Consider the following 23,071-nt stretch of genomic DNA (forward strand, 5'->3'; position numbering starts at 1 on the left):
GTCAACCTCAGAGAAAGATGGCAGAGTAGCATGTTCATTTATTGTCCCAGAAGTACTCAGAGAATAGTCATCTCAGTCATGTGTAGGCACGCAGTGATTTTCTGTAGATATTCTGAGTCACTTCTCTGCAGTAGAAGTGTACAATCTATGCAGAAGTAGTGATGTAACACTAAGAAGATAAAAGCAACAGCTAGATGTGTTGTGTTTTTCCTTGACTCAGCATTTATTAAACACTTAATCACAATTTTTAGATCAGGATATATAGAGATGCTTTTGTAAATAGCTCTGATACAAGTTTCAATATGATAAAATTGTCATACTCCTGTCTGTATCACTTAGAAAGGTTGCTTGACCACAGATGCAGGTACATCTTGGCCTGGCAGCTGTGTCCCCACCATGGAGAGCAGGCTGGTAAAAGCGCAGTGCCTTTAGGCCCTTGACTCCTGCAGCTACTATCCATTGTTCTCATTTGGTACCAACACAGCAGACTGGAGAACTTGGCTTCCTTGTAGGAAACAGAAAATGTACAAAGCAGGTTGGTAGTACTGTTTAATCTACCAAATAATTTTGTTTCTTATTATGACTTAGTAATTGGTAATCAGATTTCATATATCTGATTCTGTAAGTCTCATAATGTACTTGAACCATTGCTGCATCTGATTGACTTTGGAACACTGACCACACTGAGTGTCTGCATTGTTGGGCACAGAGCCAGACTGGTGTGTTCACTTGGGTGCTGCTATGGGCAGCAGCCAGTGTCAGAGTCCACCTCACGTACTTGAGTGCCAGCCATTCTCATTGCCCCCTTCCAAATTTTGAAAATGGCTTTGGGGTTATAAATTCAGATAAGACATAACATTTCCTTATCAGCAGGGTTCAAATGGGTTCGAATATAGTGAGTGTAGCCAAAGATTTTCTCAGTGCTATGAAACTAGAGTTGTCATTTCTGCTTTCTAAACAGTATGTTATAAAGATGGGATGGAAATGTTTGAGTAGAAACAGCAAAATCTTAAGTGGTTATGAACTCTAGATCAGCACTTTATACCTAATGCTCTTTTTTAACATTGAGACTTGGACTTGCATTTGACCTTTTAAGCAATCTGAGAAAAATCGAATCATCAGATAGGAAGTGTGTATCTTTGAATTCAGTTGCTTCATCAGCTGGTGGGTGGTGGTGGTACTAACTGTCCTCTGGGGTCTGAGGCACTGGATGGTCCCAGAGGTGTACATGTCAGCCATAGGTATTTTCAACAAGGGAGTTCTTATGAGTGCCATGCTGTTGCACATCACCAACACAGTTTCTCTCTCTGTCCACCTATATTAGTTTACTGTGGCTGCTATAACAAATTATCACACATAGAGTGACCTAAAACAAAATACATGTATTCTCTTGAAGTTCCAGAGTGCAAAAAGTCCAAGAATGAGTCTACTGGGCTAACATCAGGTGTTAGCAGAGCTGCATGACTTTCTGGAGGCATTGAAAGAGACTCTCTTTCCTTTTCCAGTTTCTAGGGGTAGCTCCAGGCTACCTTCCATCCTCACAAATAGTAGTCACATCCCTCCAACTCTGCTTCCATCTTCATCACCCTTGACTTTCACTTTCCTGCCTCTCTTTCTGTCACTTAAAGGACCCTGGAGATTATGTTGGGTCCATCTGGATAACGTATAATCATCTCCATATCATAAGAACCTTAACTGTATCTTCAATCTCTTTTACTATGTAAAGTAATACATTTACAGGTTCCCTGCAATAAGATACAGACATTTTTGTGCGGAGAGTGTGTGGGTAGGGAGTCATTCTGCCTGTGGTCCTGCCCAGTGTTCCTTACAGTCCTCTTCTGCCTGGTCCACCCATCTTTCCCAGCCTAGTGATGTATAGCTTTTCTTTCTCTCTCCCTCCACTTTCTTCACCTTCTACCCCTTTTCTCTAAAGTTCTAACTCAGGATTGTGTCTTATTTGTCTTTGTGGCCCAGGGTCTAGGACTGACTTTGGTACATAGAGAATCTTAACAGATGTTTGCTAAATACACATGTGGTAAACTGCAGTGGTTGCAGTGAGGTTCTGGCCAGCATTAGTGTGGCTCCACCAGCATGGAGGGACATTGGGAATGTGGGTGCCAGAGTGTAGGGTGGCAGCCAGGAGGGGAAGGAGCTGTGCTTTGCAGTCAGGCCTTCTGGCTTGGTTCATAGCATGAATGTTAACTGTGACCTCAGGTAAGTTTTATAACCTCAATTTCCTCATCTTGAAAGGTAGGATAACAAATCCCACATAGGAGGCTCTGAGAAGTTATATGCTATTCAGAGAATAGTTGGAACAAAGTATTACTCTGTAGTTTGTAGCATATCACTAAGCAAAAGTGAAGCTGTCTGCTATACTCTAAACTGGGAATAAGATACTATCATGAGTAAGAATTCTACTTCTGAGGGAAGAAATAGAGCTATAAAAGAAAGTTGGACATAAAATCATTTTTTAAAAAGCTGTCCCCCTACCCCTTCAGTCACATCTGGTAGAACCTTAAAAAAGGGGGATATGTTTTCCTTTTTTTTTGCAGATGATTTGGTTTAGATACAGAAACAAAACCTATGACTTCTGGGTTCCAGTCATCTTTCTAAAGCTTTTGCCACCTTGAGTTGAGAAAGTTGTCTTAGTTATAATTCTCATTGCTGAGACAAAATAACCCAACACTCAAAGTTAAAAGAGGAAAGGTTTATTTAGCTCACAGTTTATAGAGGTTTCAGTCCATAATCTGCTAACTGCATGGCAGGGTGGCACATGGCAGAGGGGTAACCATTCATGGTGGCAGAAGACAGCAAAAGCAGCAAGAGAAGTGGAAGACAGGCATCTTTTTATCCCTGTTGTTGTATCCATTCTTCCAGAATTAGGGTAGTGTCAATCCAATCAGTAGAGTGATCCAACAATCACACACCCTTAATCCCAGCATTCTTACTGTCAGCATCACACATTTTCGATCCAGCCCCCTGAGAAAGTCCTATGACCACATGAGGCTTTGAGAGGACATATAGACACAAACTGTAACACAAGTAATTTACTCTTTGGAGAACCACATCTATAAAGATCCAAATATTTAAGATAGTTTTAAAAATACATGAGGCATTGTTCTGGAACTGTAGCAGTTAATTGTCTTGGGGACATCTCAGGTATACCCACTGCTGTACCAGAAGCAGAAGCTTAGTACTAAGTGGTTCAGGACTTAACCAGCTACCTCCATCCTAATGAGGTCTGAGCTCCTCTGATGATAGTGTCACATATAATTTCCCACATTGTGGTGGGCTGTTTATCTTCAGGATGTAAATAAATGTAACCTGGGATTGTGGTTCTGCATTGTTTCCATCCAATAATGTTTAGCCTGTGGTTCTGGAAGAGAGATCTGAGAGAAACACTTCCCTGTAAGAAGCAGTTCCTTGAAAGATTGGCAGCAGTATGTCTGGGAGTGAAGCTTTAAGACTCTTACACTTAAGGGGTTACAGAAGCAGAGCATTATGAGAGTTTTAGATTAAGAAACTTTTTTGTTTGACCTTCCCCTTTTTCATTTATTTTTCCTTCATGTTGTTACCTCTCATAATATACCTTAGAAGTGAAGCCAGTATTTCTATGGAAATATTTCTTCAGCGTATTTCTAATTCAGATCAGTAGGCCTCCCACATAGTGAAATCCAAAGGCTAGACCAAATTTAGAAACTACCAACTTACAAAGAAGTATGTTTTGAATGTGAGAGTAACTGTGGGAGAGAAACGGTGTTTCTGATCCAGGTTCTGAATATCATTTCCATGTAGTACTGATGATGAAAAAGAAATTTATAGGATAGTTTTAAAATGCTGGAATGAACAGAAGAGAGAGACAAAAGAGAGCTAGGAATCATGTATCAAGTAGCTATAAGATAATGTGATTTTGTAATTTCCATATATGCACATATAGCAACTATTTTCATGTTGGAATCGATATTCAGTAAGTACATAGATAAGACTGAATTCTAGTCAGTGTATGACCATTTAGAAGTGGGTAGTAAATTATAAGCCCTTCAAGAGACTTAAAAAGTTTAATTTAAGTAATGAGCAGACTTAGACTATTATCCTATACACTAGGTACTTTGTAGAAAAATGTGTTAGATTCTTCTTTTTCCAATAATGTTATACATAACAAGAAAGCACCATTTTTATCACATTACAAAGGAGATTGGCTTCTTGTTATGGTAGATTAAACACCAGCAGGTCAGTTTTATGGCTTTGAAACATTTGTGGGCAGGAGATGTTGACATACGATGACCACTGTGGAGGTCAGGTTGGCTGTGCCTTGATTCTGGTAATGACACTGCTGGTGAGGAGGGGTCAGCATAGAGAGAAACTTGTAGTGGAAGCTCAAGCTCAGGCGCTTGAGCTCTGAAAGTAGCTTGATTGAGCCCAGATGGAGTTTGTAGAGTTCTCAATCTCTCATGAGTTATCACCTGGGAGAACAGTTGGAGTAAACTCATCCTGTGCTGGTGATTGACCCCTAGGTGACACCCTCCCTCCAGTTTCCTGGAATTAGCCCTAAAATGGAAATGACTCCAAAGTCCTTACAGGCTCAGTACATGTTCTCAGGGTTCCAATGCCTGAGGAGGAGAAGCCTGAGGCTGGGAGTTCTGAGAGGGAAGTTGCAAGAGCACAAATTATAGTTTGGGCAATTTGGCCCCACACCAATGGTTATAACCTAGGTGGCAGGCTGCTCAGCTCCAGGGAGGAATTCAAAGAAGCTGCTTCCTTCCGAGGTCATGTAGAGTTCCAATGCACATGTCTGATTGGCTGGCTCTTAGGAAGACTGCATTTGCATGTAGGTGTGGGTTCACATCATAGTTTGCCTCCACGAGGATTGCTCAGGGTCTGGGGAAAAGACAAACGTTATTTTAGCTGACCCTTACGGTGGTGTACATCTCTATTCATTTAAACAATAGCTTAACCATGTCTTGAAGGAAAAAAGTAAATTTGTCATAGCTAATGAAAAAGGTAAAGTTGAAAGGAATGTGAATTAATGGGTGTATAGACCATGTCTGCAGTACTGGCATTTGACTGAGCTATTTTGAGATGTGCTGCTGATTCATACCACCATTCATAGAACCAGTGTCACTACATACGTTGTTCTTGGAAGTGTGCAAAGCAGCCATTAATTACTTCAGCTGAATGTCTCCCAAGACCTACTCTTTTGTTTTCCATTATAAACTGAGCTCTTCAGAGCAAAATATTTCCTGTTAAGTTAAAAAACAAATACACTCTGTTACAGGGTTACTTGTATGTGTAAAGGAATTCAAATGTATTGGTGTACATAAGCAGTATTCAAACAGCCAGTGTTCAGTGTAATGAAATAAGCACTGAATATAGGTACTGTACTAAGAAAATGTGGCTGGAGCACAAAGAAAATAGCAATTAATTCAGACCAGAGGGTCTGAAAAGATAGGCCAGGAACCTTCCTAAACCAGCTCCAGGTGGGTTCCCCTGTGGGTACTATATCTGCCCTGAGGCCCCTCACACACCTCTTCCCTCACCAAGTTGATGCTCCTGGAGCCAAAGATAGGATCTTAGTTACCTCATGTCCACAACCCCTCACACAGTGAAGTACGATAATTAAATGAAATGAAGACAGCGTTTAAACTGGGGTTAGAAGAAGTGTGTTAAAGCCAAGAAATTGACAAAGTCAGAGGCTAAGTCACAGAAGGAAAGGGTGGTCACACAGTGTGGTATAGGGAGCAGACAGACACTGCAGACTAGGTGCTGCTGGTCTAGAACCTTAGAGAGAACATCTAATGTGTAATGCTAGCCTGCTACCCATGGTGTCACCTGTATCAGACCCTTCGATTTATTGTTGACTACACAAACATTTAAGAAACCTCCTTGCAGTGGAATATGATTTTGGGTGAGCCTTAGCGAGTCCACAGTCCAAGGCTGTAAGTAGGATCAGCAGTGATAGTAATAGCTACAAGGTTCTGTAGCAGACAGAGAATAGTGAAGAGCAAGATACATCAGAGAAGGCTACTTCGAGGTAGTAGGCCCAGCTGCAGTCTTGAAAGATGGGTAGACATATGTTGACTAAATACATTGTGATGCTTTGTACAGAACAGAATAGAACACAACAGGACAGAACAGTATGGTGGGATCTCTGCTAAAAAATGTGATAAGTGACAGACTGAAAGAGGATAGTCAACATTTATATTGCATATTAATTATTTGTGCATTTAAATTATTTTATATTACATTTTTATAAACCGTATAATTCGAATAGTAACAAAAACGGAAGAAGTAAAAACATAAGTAGTGAATAGTTTACACATTTCTATCTATAGATGTAAAGCCTTTGTAAACATTAAACTTTAGCATTTATGTTATCTGTTTGTGTGTGTTTAATGTGTTATCCAGCCAGATATCCCCGTAGCAATAAAATGTTTAGAAAACTAAAACATTAAAGTTCCTTGTTGGATTTATTTTAAGGAAACGGAGTGACTCTATACTTTAGGTTGGGTTTCTCCACAAAGAGGCTGTACAACAAAGTTTTGAGTAGAAATAATTTATTTGAGGCGATGACTCAGGGAGTCTCTGTTAGGGATGGGCAACTGAGACAGGGAAGGGAAGGAAGCCAACAAAGGGTCTGTGTACGAGCAGGTTGCTGCTGTGGCCACCTGGGCACCACCTGAGTACCTCTGGGAACCAGTGTACAACTGGTCTCAGAGTAGTGCTCAGTCAAGAGTCCTTTGCTGAGCTGGAGTCTAAAGCACAGAGTAAACCAAAAAGGTAAAAGCAGGGCTTGAAAACCCCAACTTCCACCCATATCTCTGTCTCCTATCAACCTGGTCCTTAATTCCAATTCTCACTCATCCCGTTCTCCTAGGAATCACCGGGACTTAAGGGAGCTTAGTTTGAAAGGTATTATTTCACATCAACCAAGGTTTGAAGGTCCCCAGTCAGTACCTGTGGGTATGGATGTATTATTGAAGTCTCTTACCCAGCTTTCTCCTTGACAAAAAAATGGTAGGCATGGCTGATCATTTTACATCCAGGAAAACTGAGAGTGAATTGCACTGGTCTTGGTCAGAAGTTTGCATTATAAGGACAGCTGTTGCAGCTGCTACAACAGGACTCTAGAACACCATGAAGAACTTCTTTCATTATAATTAAAATTGTTTACGTTAACTCTCAGCCAGTTTCATGTCACTACTAGTAATTACAGAAACATTAGAGGAAGTAGTACGTGTCTTGTGCAATGGATATGAATACTTCTGTCCCATGTTTTTCTTCTCAGGTTTCTAATATTCAGGCGAGAGCAGTTGTGTTGTCCTGGGCTCCCCCTGTTGGACTTTCATGTGGACCCCACAGTGGTCTTTCTTTCCCCTACAGTTATGAGGTTGCTTTATCAGACAAAGGCCGAGATGGAAAATACAAGATAATTTACAGGTAGTGTATATTTCCATGTGTTTTGTTTTATTATTTTAATTTAATTTTATTTTATATGGGAGTTTGGTTTTATTTTGTTTTGTTTTTTGAGGCGGTCTCACTATGTAGTTTGGGGTGCTTCAACCTCATGATGATCCTCCTGCCTCAGCTTTCTGAGTGCTGGAGTTACAGGTATGTGCCACCAGGCTGTTTCCACATGTTTTAATTTGCTGCTAAACTGTGACATTGGAGTTGTTAAAGAAAATAGAAAACAGAGGAAGAATGTATAAGTTTTGCAAATTTTCCTTGAAATAGGTCTTTTTAAAAATTAGTAATAACTATAGTGTCAAGAATTAAATTTTGTCCAATTAATTATTAATCAGAAATGAGTAGTATATGGAGCCATTGGCATCAATGAAATAAATTGCTTGTTATGTTAGTTATCAGGATAGTATTAAATTTTCCATTTATATCTATCAGGGCAGCAGTGACTGACTTGTAGTTTTGTATACATTAAATAGTCATGGGATCGCTTACATTTTAGACTCAGCCCTTTATCTTGGGTTGTTTTAAAAAATTCTCCAATTACCATTTGCTTTTTTTCACCCTCTTTCACACTCTATATTAGGTTAAAGATACTTTAAAACATTTCATTACATGGCTTTCCTAAGTGGTCAGAAGTTTAGCAACAGAATAAGGAATTAGCTTTTTCTGTTTTATGGACTCCCACATAAGAACTGTCCAAATGATTTATAGCCATGTTCTAAATGTGATAAAAATTTTAGGGTCAATTCCTTTCTCCTTCATAATTGCTTAGCACTGGTCACATTTACAGAGCAGGAAATCAGAAAGCCAGTTTTGTTTTAACTATTTGTTTGACTTCCCTGTGAGCAGGCCCTAGACAGCCTGCCCACACCAGGGTAATGTGGTCACACAAAGTCCACTTCTTTCTCTGCCAGAGGTTTTTGTTTTCTCCCTCTTCCCCCTGCCACATCAGTGCTTCAGACTGTGTCTCCCCCTTCCTGTCCTCCTTGGTAACTTGCTGCCCTGATGGATTTTCCTGGGAACAGACAAGGGGAAGTAGGTAAGGAAGGAGCCAGTCTAGTTGCTGTCTTCTCCTCTTGCTTCCCGTGCTGCTGGTACTCTTTGCTGGACTCCTGTAGTGTCCCTTAGGTCGTGCAGCGTCTACTGCCACCCCAACAACCCAGCCTCGGTGCTGCAGAACCATGCCAGAGCATGTCACTGCCCTGCAGAGAGCACTCTGTGCATTCCCCACTGTTCTTTGAATAAAGTCCTAGCTCCGTATTCACACTCACAACTAATTTGGTTCTATTTTGAAAAAAATCAGAAATATAGAGAGCTGTTTCCCCTACTTTACTAAGAAGCAGAACATCTGGGCTCCAGTGATCCTTTTGCCTCATCCTCCCCAGTAGCTGGGACTAGAAGCCCAAGCCTGGCTTGGTAAGAGTCCATTAATGCAAGATGAACACTGCTGGCAGGAGCTAGAGTCTCAAGTGCCTTCTACAGATAGGTAGATGACATAAATGAGAAAAGTTCTATTTGAAGATGGGAAACAAGAGTTCCTATCTCTATGTGAAGAGAGCACTTGCTGTTTATCCTCAGTCATTGCCTGGATTTGCTGAAAACTCCCGTTGCCTGGGGTTTTTCCAAGGGGTGCTGAAAATGTGAACTATTAACTTTCCCATATTGAACTAATTCAGCAAATGCAAAGTATTTTAAAGGTACAGTGCAGTGAAACAGCAGAACTGTAGTCATAGTACACATGTAGCTTCAGTTTACAATTTTAAAAAAACTTTTATTTGGAAGAACTATAAACTTATATAAAATATTGTACAAATAGATCACAGCATATAGGTGTACTCTATCCAGATTCCATTACTGACTTTATCTTGTTTGCTTTCCCACTAGAACTCTTCCCTCTTTCTTTTTTGTCTGCTACTCATCATTTTTTCTCCATGTTTTATACACCACAGTCATTTGCTACTAAACATTTCAGTATATTTCCTCAGAATAAGGGTATTTTCTTAATCACAGTGCAATTATGAACTTCATAAAAATGCATTGATACAGTGCTTTTATCCATCATCCATATTCCACTTTGTCAAGTGATCTGAATAATATTTGACATTTTGAAAAATATTGTGATAGCATTTTTCTTCCCTTTAGGAAGAATCCAGTCTGTGATCATATATTGCATTTAGCTATCTTGTTAGCCTTCTTTAATTTAGAGCATTTCCATGGTATTTCTTTATTCTTTATGACACTGACAGTTTGGAAGAATACAAAATGAGTCATACCCATATCTAACTTTCTGCTTCTGACTTTCTGCTTCTGTTTTACTGTACTTTTTGAAAACATTTTAATGAAAATTTCTTACTTCATATTTCACTGTAAGTTGAGATTCATTTGCACCTTTGGGTCATAGAAGTAGTTTTATTTTATATCCAAGAGCTACTCTTGGATGCATTTGTATGTCAGCGAAGGAGATCAGATCTTGTTAAGAGAGTCCAGAATGGAGGGGTGGAGGTTCCTGCCACAGTAGGTCTGAAAACTGGCTTTGCCGGACAACTAGTGCAGTTATTACGTATTTCCTAACCACTTACTCTTGTGTATTACTTTCAAGTAGCAAGAAGATGTTATGGGATGTTAAGTGAACTGTGTTGTTTCCCAGATCCAGAATGGTATGATTACAAGGAATCTGATTTTTCTAGTCAATAATAATAATAATTAAGAAAGTATATTTCTGATTTATGGTAGAATCACTCATAGTAGTTCTTGTGTTGTCAGTACACAACTATGAGACTGAAATGCAAAATCTGTTTTACAGTTGAAACTGGTATTAACTAACAAATGATTTTTCTTTACAGTGGTGAAGAATTAGAATGTAACCTGAAAGATCTTAGACCAGCAACTGATTATCATGTGAGGTGAGTTAAGACACGAGAGCTGAACAGTATTGGAGAGTCCAGGTTGCTAAAGTAAATCATTTGTCCCATTTCATGAGCTTTTGGTGAATGACACTTTCTTAGTTGATAGCTTTCAGCCCATGGTGCAGTGGCCATTCATTTACATTCTGCACTCCGCAGCATAATGACTGGGAGGACACAGATGTGCATCTACGGAAAGAAAAGTTGGTGATGCACTGGGCAAATTTTTAACATTATTTTTTTATTTTACCCAAGCTCTTATAAGAACAATTGGACTGTGTAGTTTAACATACTTTTCTTTCTATAGGAGTAATTTATTTTTTACCATGGATGTATGAGTTGTTTACTTTATATAGATGGTACCGATGAATTATCTTCAGACTAACTGAAGAAGCAAGAGCATTTTTGGACCTTTAAAAGCCAGTAGCATTTGAAGTAGGCAGGGAATACAGAGATCATATTACCTCTGAAAAGAATTTACCCAGTTTGACAAAACCACCCGTATAGGCTGAAATCTCAACTGTGATTTTTCTGGAGTCCTTGCTGTAGCTGCTCAGGAAGGCAGTGCTAGATTATCTTAGCAAGAAACCTAACCACGCACAGATCTGTGAAGAGGGATTATCTGATTTTCTACAGGCCACATCTGGTCATTTAATAGTATTTATTTCCATTCATTTGCAAATGAGCAGATTTCTAAATGCAGCCCATAACATTTTAAAACCTTTATGTAAAATTTTTAAATTCATCAGAAAATATAATTTTGTCTAATTACACACATGATTTTGTATGTGTACATAAGATTGTGTAATAAAATTACAATTTTAAGAACACTTACCTGCTTTCCAGGGATAATTCATTCCCTCACAATGGAGTGGGACAAAGCCTAGAAGAACCATATGCTAATTATCAGGAGGCTTGAATTCTTGTTTGCTTCTGTCATAAATTGGCTATTTAAACTTTAAGTTATGTAGAAGTTTTATACCACAGTTTTCTCATTAGGAAAAGTAAGGAAACGGGTGAGTTGAGGTTGTAGTATCTTACTAGCTGTGTAAGTGTTTTAAAACTAATTGTGGAGAAATATATAAAAGAACAAGTTGTTTTATATTGTAAAACAGTGCACATCTGCTTAGCTGTTGTATTGTTTAGATGAACGCTATTGCAACCATCTCTTCTGTTTAAATCAAAACTTTAGGATTTTGAGTCAGGTAGCATCTGTCCAAACATTGAATTCCATACAATCTGTATAAACAAAATGATTTTTGCTCGTGAAGAAAAAGATGATGACAGAAATATCATCTTTAAAAATGGTCAGTTTAACAACAAACCAGAAACACCATATAAGGAGTCATATAAATGTTATTCATTATTCATTGTTAGCATATGTTTCTTTCTTCTCCATGTTTTAACATTTGTTGTTACTGCTTTACTAAGGGTTTATTTTATTAATTTCCTATTCATTCATGAACTTACAATACCCTTTCAAGAAACTTAGATGTCATAAAGGCGTCTACCCTTTTATTTTCCACTGTCTTTTGTTTCCTGTGGTTTCTTTTCACCCATCTTATAAAGAATAAGTTTTGAGAAAATTCGATTGTAAGTACTTTTTAATGTTATGTCCTATGAACATCTTGAAAGGTGTTCTGCCAGATAAAAGGATCTTGAATAGATTCTCCAAAAAGAATAGAAGCATGAAGTGGTCACTATCTAGAGGTCCTAAATCTAGACTTTCTCCTGACATATGGGCCTCTATGGATGTGACATATGTTATGTATGTGATCGCACACATAAGATACAGCGTACAGTATAAAGCATGTATATTATTTGGTCTAACTCTGCCTGCCAGAGAAGTAGAAATTTTTTTCACTCCTGGATGACGGTCTACTTCAGTATTTTTTTAAAAAAATTCTTCTGATAAAAATGTCTATAGTTCAGATTTCCCTCTTTTTTGCCATAGTACGCAGTTCATACAGATTGCTCATTCTTTTCCCTTTACAGTTTTTTCTTTTTCAAGCTGTACAAGAATCTTAACATTTCCTACTCTTAGGTTTAGCTTTCTCTGCTGTGAATTGCTTAGGTGAAGCAGCCTGATGCATCATGGCCAAAGCCTGAAACTTGGATTTAATGGTTGTGTCTCAACCAAGGGTTTGTGCTTAACAAGCCACTGGCACTTCTTTGGCCTTGTTTCCAAGTGTGCAAAGTAGGGCTAATAATGACACCCACCTCAGAAGGGGTGTGACTGCAAGTGAAATATGTGCACAAACTGTTGTAAACCTGGAAAGGACTGTATAAATATTATTTTTATTTTGTTTTTCCAAGACTATTGCAGTTTTTTCACTCTGTGAAAGTTAAAGGGACTTAATGTTGCAACTTCTTTGAACTTGTATTTATTTTTGACTCTTATCATTCACTTTTAATGAGATGTTTATATATCATACTAGGCATGGAACAAAAAGGAGCAAACTCTCCCTTTTAGGATGCAGTTAACATTCTCAAAGTCTTGATTTCAGGAAAGTAAGTTTTTATCACAAAAATGTAGCCTCAACTATCATTTAAAATTAATATTCACCCATAAGGCCTCAGAAGACTGTATGGAATACCTTCTTCACTAAATTTCCATAACAACAGCTACAAAAATAATTTCATGAGTGGACAACTGCAAAATGAGCAATTTAAGCATTGTCATTTTTATTTATTTGTGAAAGTATCATCCTTGGGGAAGTCTGTAGAGCCAGTGAAGAAAACTGAAATATTTTCTTTAACAGCACAAAATAGGCTATCTCCTTCCAGTTGTTAGTATAGCATATTTTGTTTAAGACCTATAAAAGTCTCTGTTCAAAAGGTTTCTTTCTTTAATTAGGTACTGAAGTTTCACCATGGTTTCTACTCTTGAAATTATTGTTATTTTTTATTTTGCTACCCAATTTTGTTCTATTTACACTTGAATATCTGATATTTTCATATAATGCTTTTTCTTATTTTTCAACCTCAACCCTAACATGTTAGGAATATAGGAATTCATCAAACAGATTACCAAAAAAAATTTTTTTTAAAGTGGCAGAAATCTTATTATTAAACTGCTTGGTGCTTGGCTGACTCTCCTGGCAGTAACAGCTCTTGACTTCTTTACTGCGGGAATTTGCTTGGACCAGTAGGCTCTAGGTCATGTGCCTCTAGCTCTTTTTTTCAACTGGCATCTGCCATGCCAGTTAATCCAAATTCCCCATGTAATATTACGTCCTAAGGCGTTACAGATTTTCAAAAATGTTTCTTCTTTCTCACTTTGTGCTCTGAATTTCTCTTTGCCATTGCTGCATGTCTATTCCACTTAAATGTTTTTCATGATTGAGGAAAATGGTACCCTTCTATAATATATACACTGATTTGCAAGTTTTAGGTGTTGGGTCTTGGCTTAGTTGTTTTTTTTTTAATTGTCCTTTTTTTAAATTTATGATGCAGTTCTTATCCAAGTTGTCTGTTTTTGTTAAGTGTTGATTCAGTATTAAAAGAATCAATTTATAATTGTCAGTGGCATTGTGGTATATATTATATAAAGCTACTAATATAAAAAAATGTGTCTTTGTGTTTGAGAGAGGATGAAAAGGGGGGAATGGAGAGATGATTTGTTGGAGAAAAGGGAGAATTTAGACTAATATAAATAATCTTTTTAATGCTTATACTTTTTTTATATTTTTTTAATGCTTATACATAAACATGAAGGTTTATATATATTACATATACACAAATATATGTTGTCTATACATTTCTTAGAAAAGTATGTTTCTGTTTTAATTTGTTTTATAATTAACAATGGTACTGAAATAACCGTTTTACTGTGTGAATCAAGAATTTAAATTTTTATCAATAATACAATAATTAGGCATTTGATGAAGTGAATAGCAATTTCATGACAAAGTTTGCAGCAGTTTTCTAGTCGTCACCATAAGCAGTTTGTCAAAGATGTTGCCCAGAGATGATATCATACAATGACCTTCCCCAGAAAAATTATATGATGAAATATTTCCAAAAATAGCATTTACCATCACAGTACAAGTTTATGAAATAGGTGTTCTTGGCCAGAAAATATGGTGCCTCATATTTTACAGATGCATGGGAAGAACTCAGAGGTGTATTTCTGAACTCTTGGAACACGTGTTTCATTATCGTTCACTTTTTAAATGAAAACAAATGTGAAAACCCAAAACAAAATTGATTATGCCATATTGTTAGAAAAAGTGTTTTCTTTTCCTAGGATAAATGCAAAAGAAACTTACCAGTTTCTTGATTTATTTAGTCCAAGAGACTGATCCTACCCTACAGACCCTCCATTACATCATGTGAAAAAAATGCAGTATTTAAAGTATATCAGAAACCACTTTGAAGATATCAGTATATAATACAACAAGCATTGTTAATTTCCTACCACTTTGTTTGTAACTCTGTATTGTCTGTACTGCTCTTTTGCTATTTTGTAAAAGGTTGTCTGTCTGTTAATATTTTCTTCCTTTTATTTTTAAAATAAAAAAAAATAAAGTATATCAGAAGGGACTGAGGATTTAGCTCAGCAGCACAGCGCCTGCCTGGCAAGCGCAAGGTCATGAGTTCGATTCCCGGTACTGGAAAAAAACCAAAAAAATGAAAAGTATATTACAGAATTGATTTTTTTTTTTTTTTTTGGTTAAATTTAATGGTCAAATTGCAACTCTTTAAAATTAACTGCTGTTTACTAGCAGAGATAATCATGGTATTTTTAGATATTGTGTCAAATTTTACTGGATACAGCACATTTATATTGCCATACATATAAAAATAAATTTTGTTTTCCTTGTTGACAAACTTTTATGTGTGAAAAGTTCTGACCCCTAGTTGAAACAAGCAATAACACTTTTTTTCCTTTTTGTGTGTCATGTCTATGCTGGAGACTGAACGCAGGACCGCATGTGTCCTAAGCACACACTGTACCACTAATCTACATCCACACAAACTTTAATTTTTTAGAGTCAACAACAAGGAAAATGTCTTCATCTGGCCCATATAACTATCTCAGGTTTTCTTCTGCCTTCAGTTTCTTTTTGTTTTATCTTTATTGCCATCCTCCTAGCCTGACAGTCAGATACCTCCGTTCATTCATGATTCTCTAGCCTATGAAGTATAGATTTTGGACTTCAAGAATCCTGTTAAAAAAGAACAGAGAATTTGACTGATTCCAAATTTCCTTCCCTCCTAGACGACTAAACGTGGTCTGAAAGTACCTTGGAAGCTGTTGTCTGTTCTTTCATCCAGATGCATGTTTGGGTTCCACCCATTTCTGTGAACGTTCAACACCTAGTCTGCTGACGTAGTTGTACATTTGCAGGAAAATGCCCTGTGTGTGCAGTTGGGAGAACTGCTGGCTTGAGACAGGGAACCTAAGTGGGCAAAGTTGGTAAAGCCAGCTGAAATGCAGTCCGAGTTCTGAGGAGGAGAAAATAGGGTGTGGAGGGGGGAGCTGCTTCTCAGCTTTACCTTATAACTATAATGGAGAAAAAGGGTCAAGTGTTACTGAAACGTTTCAACTTTTAAAAGAAACCAGAGATTTTTTTTTTTCTAATGAATGATTTCAAGATATTTTTCAGTATAGGCTTAATTTGTACTTTAATTTTTTTTTATTTCGGATACCCTCAAAAGTAGATAGTAGTTTCATGAAATCTTGTCTACCCATCACTCAACTTGTCTTACCTCGGTATCCTCATCTAGTGCCCTTCTGCTCATTTTGAAATTCAGATACTTTATTATCTCAGGTATAAATCACCTTGCCATTAGCACATTCCCACCCTAAACAAACAAAAAATAGTAATTCTTTAATATCTCCAGATTTAGAGACTGTCTCTTCCTCAATTGTCCTAAAAAATAATTTAGTTTAGTTTTGTTTTTTGTAATGAGAATTCAAACACGGTCTGAATACACAACTTAGTTGGTATGGCTTGAATTTCTTTTAATGCACAGTGTTTTCTCTCCATCTTTCTTTTTCTCCAGACTATTTGTTGTACTGATTTTTTTGTGTAGTTTTCCACAGATGTCACTTTGGCTGATGGGTCCTTTATTGTGTTGCTTAATAAGTTCCCCTGTCCTCTGTGCCTCCTGGAAAATGGTGAAGAGACTTAATTCGATCTAGATTCGGTTTTTCTGACAGGACAGTGTTATATAGGTGATGCCATACTCCGGTTGCTTCTTTCTGTGATGGTCATTCCCTATATTCTAGAATTCATAGGTGGCTCTACTGGTTAAAGAGAATACTTTTTCTCCCCCAACACTCGTGTATCCCAGCCCAGATGCCACCAGTTGGAGAGTGCTGATCTACTGAAGATCAGGCTGAAATCCTGCCCATGTTTGGAGCATTCTGTGATTCATTTTAAGTAGCTACCAATGGTGAGCCCTCCTGACACATGGAAATGAGCTTGCCAGATCTACCACTGGGCTTTATATTATCATGCCTTGTTATCCTGAGTACAAAAAGGAGCATTTCCCACATCAGAAGTTGAGTGGAGAGCATTCTAACAATAAAGTATTATTTGTTTGCATCCAATGTTATGGTATCCTTCTATAAGGCAACTAAGTTGCCCCAGCTTTCTAGCTGTATGCCTGTTGGAAGTTTACCTCTCAGTCTAAATTCCCTTCAGTATGCAAAGGGTGATATTTCCCTACCTCATAGAGAGCATGGTTGTAAGAGTTAAAGGTCTGATAATGTATTTACCAATTTTGAATAGTTTAATTAGTGCATCTTTTTTTTAGATAGCAAAGCCTTCCTTGTTGTCCTTTTAGAAGAGTGTTTTAATTTTTATATTATTATATTATAAAAGCACATTACACATTTCTTTCCTCACAGCCTCTCTGGAAAAATCAGACACATGTATGGAATGTTGAGGCAAGTGTTTTAAAGTGCAGAATGGACATCTTTAGTCTTGGCACCTTATGTATAAGTTAAATGTTCACATGGATAAACTGTACCTGAATAGTTTCTGTTGAATCAGAGACAGACAAACTTAGCAGCACACTTTTGCCTAAATATGTACAGTGTTCTTAGTAGCCAGAAGTGATATTTACCCTCTGTTCTTTTGTACTGTTTGACCAGCTATAGACTGTGATCACCATATTTTACTCCTTCTCACCCAACTATTAACTCTACTTTTCACCTTTTTGAACAAAGTTAACTATGAAGTAGCTTGTGTTTTTTGTGGTTTTGTCTTTTGTCTTTTTTGAGACAGGGTTTCACTATGTAATTCAGGCTGGCTTTGAACTGACAGTGATCCTCCTGCCTCAGCCTCCCAAGTCTGGGGATTGCAGGTGTGCGCCACCACACCCAGCCTAGTAGCTGGTATTTGGAGAGCATTTTGGTTTAGGGTTATATTTTTAGAGTATTCCTTTCCATCCAGTAGGCACCATCTATCTTAGGGTGTGGCTAAGTGGAGCACATGGAGGTAAATGCCCTGTCAGGATGATTGTCCCCTGTAATTTCTGACTACGGCTAGATGAGACAAGGTCAGCAGGTGAGAGTGGAGAGTCATATTCCATGTGTAAGAAATTCTCTTCATCTATGGAAAGCCCAATACAAAGTAAAGTTAAGAAACCTGACCTTCTGTATTTAGCCACTGCCACTGACCGCATCTCTGTGTTTTGTTTTCAGGGTATATGCCATGTACAATTCTGTAAAGGGATCGTGCTCCGAGCCAGTTAGCTTCACCACCCACAGCTGTGCACCTGAGAGTCCTTTCCCTCCTAAGCTGGCACACAGAAGCAAAAGTTCACTAACCTTGCAGTGGAAGGTGGGTAACTCAAAGTATCAAGAATACTCTCAAGTTAATATCAATGTCAGTCTGTGGCTACTGGAAATACCTGTTTAGCACTATTTCCTTTTTGTGATAGTGTTTGGATTTCTACATAGTAACTGAAATTATAATGATATCAAAAGTTGCCATATCCTTAGAAATTGGACAAAGCAATGGGAGGAGGGACCTGCAAAAACCCAGCTTTAGCTCTTTTTACAGGGAAATTTGGTACATCTCCCAGGATCATAAGAAATGCTTTATAAGTGACATAAATACATAAAATACCAATATTTCATCACTTTCTAGTAGCGTAGTTCCTTTCATTGAACATTTGAGGACTTCAACAAAGTTTTTATAAGAAAGGATTTAGAGAAAAAGTAGGTTTGTGGTTCTTTCGGCTTCTTTCAGGGATGATGCTGAAATGTTCAACATTTAAAACTGCCAAGAACATGTAGTGTTCAAAAGTGTGTTAAGGCTTCATTAACTTTCACTAATTAAGCCTTAGATTACTCAGGATTAGTACTTTTAAACAGCTGAATTATATAGTTGCCATCAAATAAAATATACTGGCCAAAAATAACTTAGTCAAAGGGAGGGTCCTACAGTTGCTTCTTTAAAGTATGTCATTAGTCTATTAAGCATAGTCCGGGAGAAAGCAGTAGATTATGTTTTCAACCTCTATGGTAATTATTTCAAATTATCCATGTTTTAAAATCTAGTTTAAAATGTAGCATGGGTGCAGATGATGAAGTTTGCTGGTTTGAGGGAGAACACTAGTGCATGAAAGAGACATGCTGGCTGGGAGATGGACTGAGCATAGGGGCCAGCATAGGCATCTGTACGTCCTGTTGTATGGGCAGCTGTATTCTCCTAGATGGTGGCCAACAGTGAGTGTATTATATGGATAGAAGCAAAGTTGGAACTGGCTTAGAATCTGAACTATTTTATTTTCCTTTCTGGCTTCCAGGGATAATCCAGGTCAGTGATTTCCCATCTTTTCAGAGTTTTAACACCCAACTGGTCATTGTGGCTTGATTCCTTGGGGAATATACATCCACTTAAAAATATGTTCTATTTACACGTATTCTTATGTAAACATATTTTTCTTAAGGAAAGAATTAAAATCCATTTATTTTGAAAAATATAAGAAATCTTAAGATTATCAGAGGAACCCTGGGGTTTTATAAACCTAAAGTTGGGAATCACTGATGATATATTCTGTGCTTAAAACCTGGATGAAATTCAGGTCTCAGGCAGACCAACAACTTCGAAAGAGTTTAGTTGTGAATCAGAAATAGACTTCAGTTTCCTTAAGTTCTGTACAAACATGAAAGTCCTAGAGTGAGTTCCATTTTCATTTAAATGTCCTTAGTACAGGGTTCCTATCATTGTGCTTCAAATAAAGGCACAAGGACCAGGGACCATTCTCTAGCAGTGACTTGACCTGAAGTCCACTGAGACACCGAGCGAGCTAGATATGTGACATCTGGCTGGGTGTGGTGACGTGTGCCTGCAATCCCAGTACTCTAGAGGCTGAGATAGGGGGCCTCAGGTGTGAGCCTAGCTCAGACAATTTAGCAAGACCCAATCTCAAAATTTTTTTAAAAAGGACTGGTGATATAGATCAATGAGAAAGCCCTGACACCAATCCCTAGTACCACCAAAAAAAAAAAAAAGGAAGAAGAGAGAGACGCCATCCTGTTATCACCAGTTACTGTTTATACAAGAGATGAGACAAAACAAGACCTCAAGCCAATGTATCCACCCTAGGAATTAAAGAACTAGTTGGGGAGTCTGGGGACATGATGTCATGAAAACCACTTCGTGGAAGAATTTGTGAGCCACTGTAAATGTAGTTCTTTTCATAGAAATGGACTCTCATTTAAAATATTGTCAGATATATTATTTAGAATTTTCAATGTATTCCTATCTTATCCTCCAACCTGAGACCACAAAATCTGGAAATTGTTGTCACACCACTCATTCCTGAGGCCTGAGTTTAGGAACGCAGAGGTTTTGTGACTCAAGAAAGAAAGGGGTGGAAAAGAGGGGATAGAGAGAAGAGTTTGTTTCTGGTCTAGGACTTACTGAGTCCCTGATGGTGTTGTATTATTGACAGTAATTGAGTAACACCTCCTGTTTATCGAGTACTTTCTATAAAACTGGTTAGCTTAGTAATGATTATAGGTTCTTTCAATTACTTATCTTCCATTCTTGGAATGAGAAATTAGACATCGATATTAAACAATGATCCCTAGACCACACCTGATGAACAAATAGCTGCACTAGGATTGAGAAGCACCTAGGGCTTCACTGAGATCCTACTCTTTCCCCAAGGAAGAGCCAGGCCCAGGCATGGTTTTGAAACAAGAGGCCAGATCCTACTTTTCATCTCTTAGTTTCTCCTTCTGGCTAGATTTAATCCTGATCTTTTGAGTCCCTCTCACGCTGTTCCCCATAGTTCCCCCTGCCCCACACAGTGTTGAAACCTATTTTCTCAGTGAATGAGATGTCACCTTGCTTTCACAAGAAAAGTAAATGACAAAACTTTTTGCTAAGATGTGGAGGGCTAAGCCTCTAGTGATCTATCCAAACAAAGAGTCTCATTTCTCCTCAGATTTTCAAAAAGGAAACCTTAATGCCAAAGGTGGCTTTCTAATCTTAAGCACTCACACAAAAAAAATCCCCCCTGGGAGAATTATGAAAATATAAGCTTGTTTGTGCTTCCCAAACACTCTCCTGACAATGCCTGTGTATTTCGGTGGGACCTTTTCCTTCTACACTTAAATGTAAAATACCTCTTAAAAGTTTCATCTCCAGAGGAAGTGAGTACCATGTAGGTGTCAAGCAAAGGTGTTGGGGAGGCAGCTTTTGCTCTTTATGGGCATGACTTATTAGTAGTGAGGACTCATATGGTTGAATTGTATTAAAGTTGATGTGTGATAATGTTTGGCCAAGGAAATGCAAGAGCCACCGGGTTCCTCTCTCTTAAGGGGAGATCACAGAGCTGCGAGCAATAGACGTGTTGAAACCAAGCTTGTAACTTGTCTGAACAACTTCCTCCAGTCTTATTTTTATTTATTCATTTGTTTTTAGGCACCAATTGACAATGGTTCAAAAATCACCAGCTACCTTTTAGAATGGGATGAGGTAAGCATATTTGTACATTTGTCATCTAAAACACCATTTCAGAAATAAAATTGCTAAACAAATACCATTTTATTCTTTTGAAAGAATACCTAAGTACACAAGTGACGCTAAGTAGACAGGCACTTAAGTCAATAATTACTGAATATGGAAAAGGAAGACGATTGAAGTAATGGAGTGAATTGTGCATTATATTTACCTGGCTGATTTACAAGCAGTGCTACTAAAAGAAGCACAAGGTGTGATCTGTTTGAGTCGCTAGTGCCCCACCAGCCATTTTTATTTGTAGTAAAAATTGACTTCTTTGTTATCTTGGCTGCTGGTATGGTTTTGATAAAACACTCTGGTTGGAAAGCACCATTTGTGAATCCTTTGGGGACTTTGATATGTGTGCTCTGGTGTTGCCCTGTTGAGTGTTCTCTGCAGGAGACTAGAGCAGCGCACCAAGTTCTCCCTCTACCCAAGCCCCTTAGGAGTTAGATACTGTCCATAACCCCTAACTTCTTGTTGCCCATTGGCAGAGACCTTGAGATGGTCCTCAAGGTGAGTCTCCTTGAGTTCAGAGCCTCTCTGCCAACAGTGACCAATGAACCTCTGGAATGTCAGGCAACAGACGCTTGGTGCAGAAGACTTTTGTTCCAAAAAAGCGACTAAGCTTTTTGCTCTTGTCTGTCTAATTCCATTCATTCATTGGCCTTACTTTGTTCTGTCTTTCTGTGCTTGAACAAGTAGCCCAAGCATTTTAAGAATAGAAAATGTAGAATTTGAGGATAAGTGCAAGTTAAGTGGTCTTTGTGAAAATATTTTGGAAAATATTTTAACTAAATGTGAAATGAAAAGTATGAAATTCTCATGATGAAATTTTGATGTGAAAATGGGGTCCTTCCTTGCTTTCTTCAGAAAGTATTTGCTCACCTATGTTATGTCTGAACAGTTTGAATTCCAGGTTACCAAAGATAGTGACCTAATGTCTTTAGGATCCTTATGAATAGATCAGATACACAGATTGGTGAAATCTCAGGCTGCACTGGTACATTTTACAGATTAGGTGGATTTTATTGTAGAGTGATTTGATTAGAAAATGTAGCCACCACTAGAGCTCTTAGATGTTTACATAAAAACAAGAATGTTGGAAAACCCTTGACGGACTGTAAGCATGTAGTAATATCTTCCCATCCCCAGTTCCCTGTAAAGATGACTGAGAGTTTAATGCAAGTCTGTTCTTCTGTGTTGATTTGTTATATTGATCTGATGCCTTTTCTCATGTATTGAAGTTGTACATCAAGACAGAGTTTACCAGTGAAGAGGTGCAAATGTCCTTCTCATTTCAGATGTCCTCTGAGGGTGGTGTGTGTGTGAGTGTGTGTGTGTGCTTCCATGTCCTCTGTGGTGTTTGTTTTGTTTTATTTTGTTTTGTGCTTCTCTGCCTGGGACCATGACTTTCTCAGTTACAGGAGGTCAAAAAAGTTGAATGTTTGAATGGGAAACCTCTAAGGAAAATCCAAGGTAGCATGCAGTGGCAGTAGTGACCCAGTTGCTGGCCCTGTCACTTAGTAAGTGAAGTGAAAGTCTCCTAGCATCCATGATGCTGAGAGATAACACGCTGCAGCCCCTGGTGAGAAGTATTAGCTGAAGCCGTGCTTGATGACACTTTATGCCCTGCAAAACCCCCTATGATCACAAAATGTTAAATTGTTGGCTTGGCATCTTCTGCCTTCTGCTTAATGTTCTCCCATCTTTTCCTCTCTTTTTTTTTTT

The 23,071-nt window shown here is 38.1% G+C and overlaps 1 protein-coding gene across 2 annotated transcripts in view; it reads left to right on the forward strand.

Moving 5' to 3' along the window:
- The window catches only part of Fndc3b (fibronectin type III domain containing 3B), a 261,521-nt gene that overhangs the window by 164,053 nt on the left and 74,397 nt on the right, over window positions 1-23,071 (forward strand). For both annotated transcript variants that reach the window (XM_013513455.1, XM_005383007.2), the window contains 4 exons: window positions 7,286-7,437; window positions 10,305-10,364; window positions 18,025-18,163; window positions 21,263-21,316. In XM_013513455.1, the coding sequence (XP_013368909.1) occupies window positions 7,286-7,437; window positions 10,305-10,364; window positions 18,025-18,163; window positions 21,263-21,316 (405 nt within the window). The remainder of the gene's footprint in view (window positions 1-7,285; window positions 7,438-10,304; window positions 10,365-18,024; window positions 18,164-21,262; window positions 21,317-23,071) is intronic.

The sequence above is a fragment of the Chinchilla lanigera genome, unplaced genomic scaffold (assembly GCF_000276665.1).
Source record: "Chinchilla lanigera isolate Chin_1 unplaced genomic scaffold, ChiLan1.0 scaffold00019, whole genome shotgun sequence".
In the NCBI taxonomy this organism is placed as follows: domain Eukaryota; kingdom Metazoa; phylum Chordata; class Mammalia; order Rodentia; family Chinchillidae; genus Chinchilla; species Chinchilla lanigera.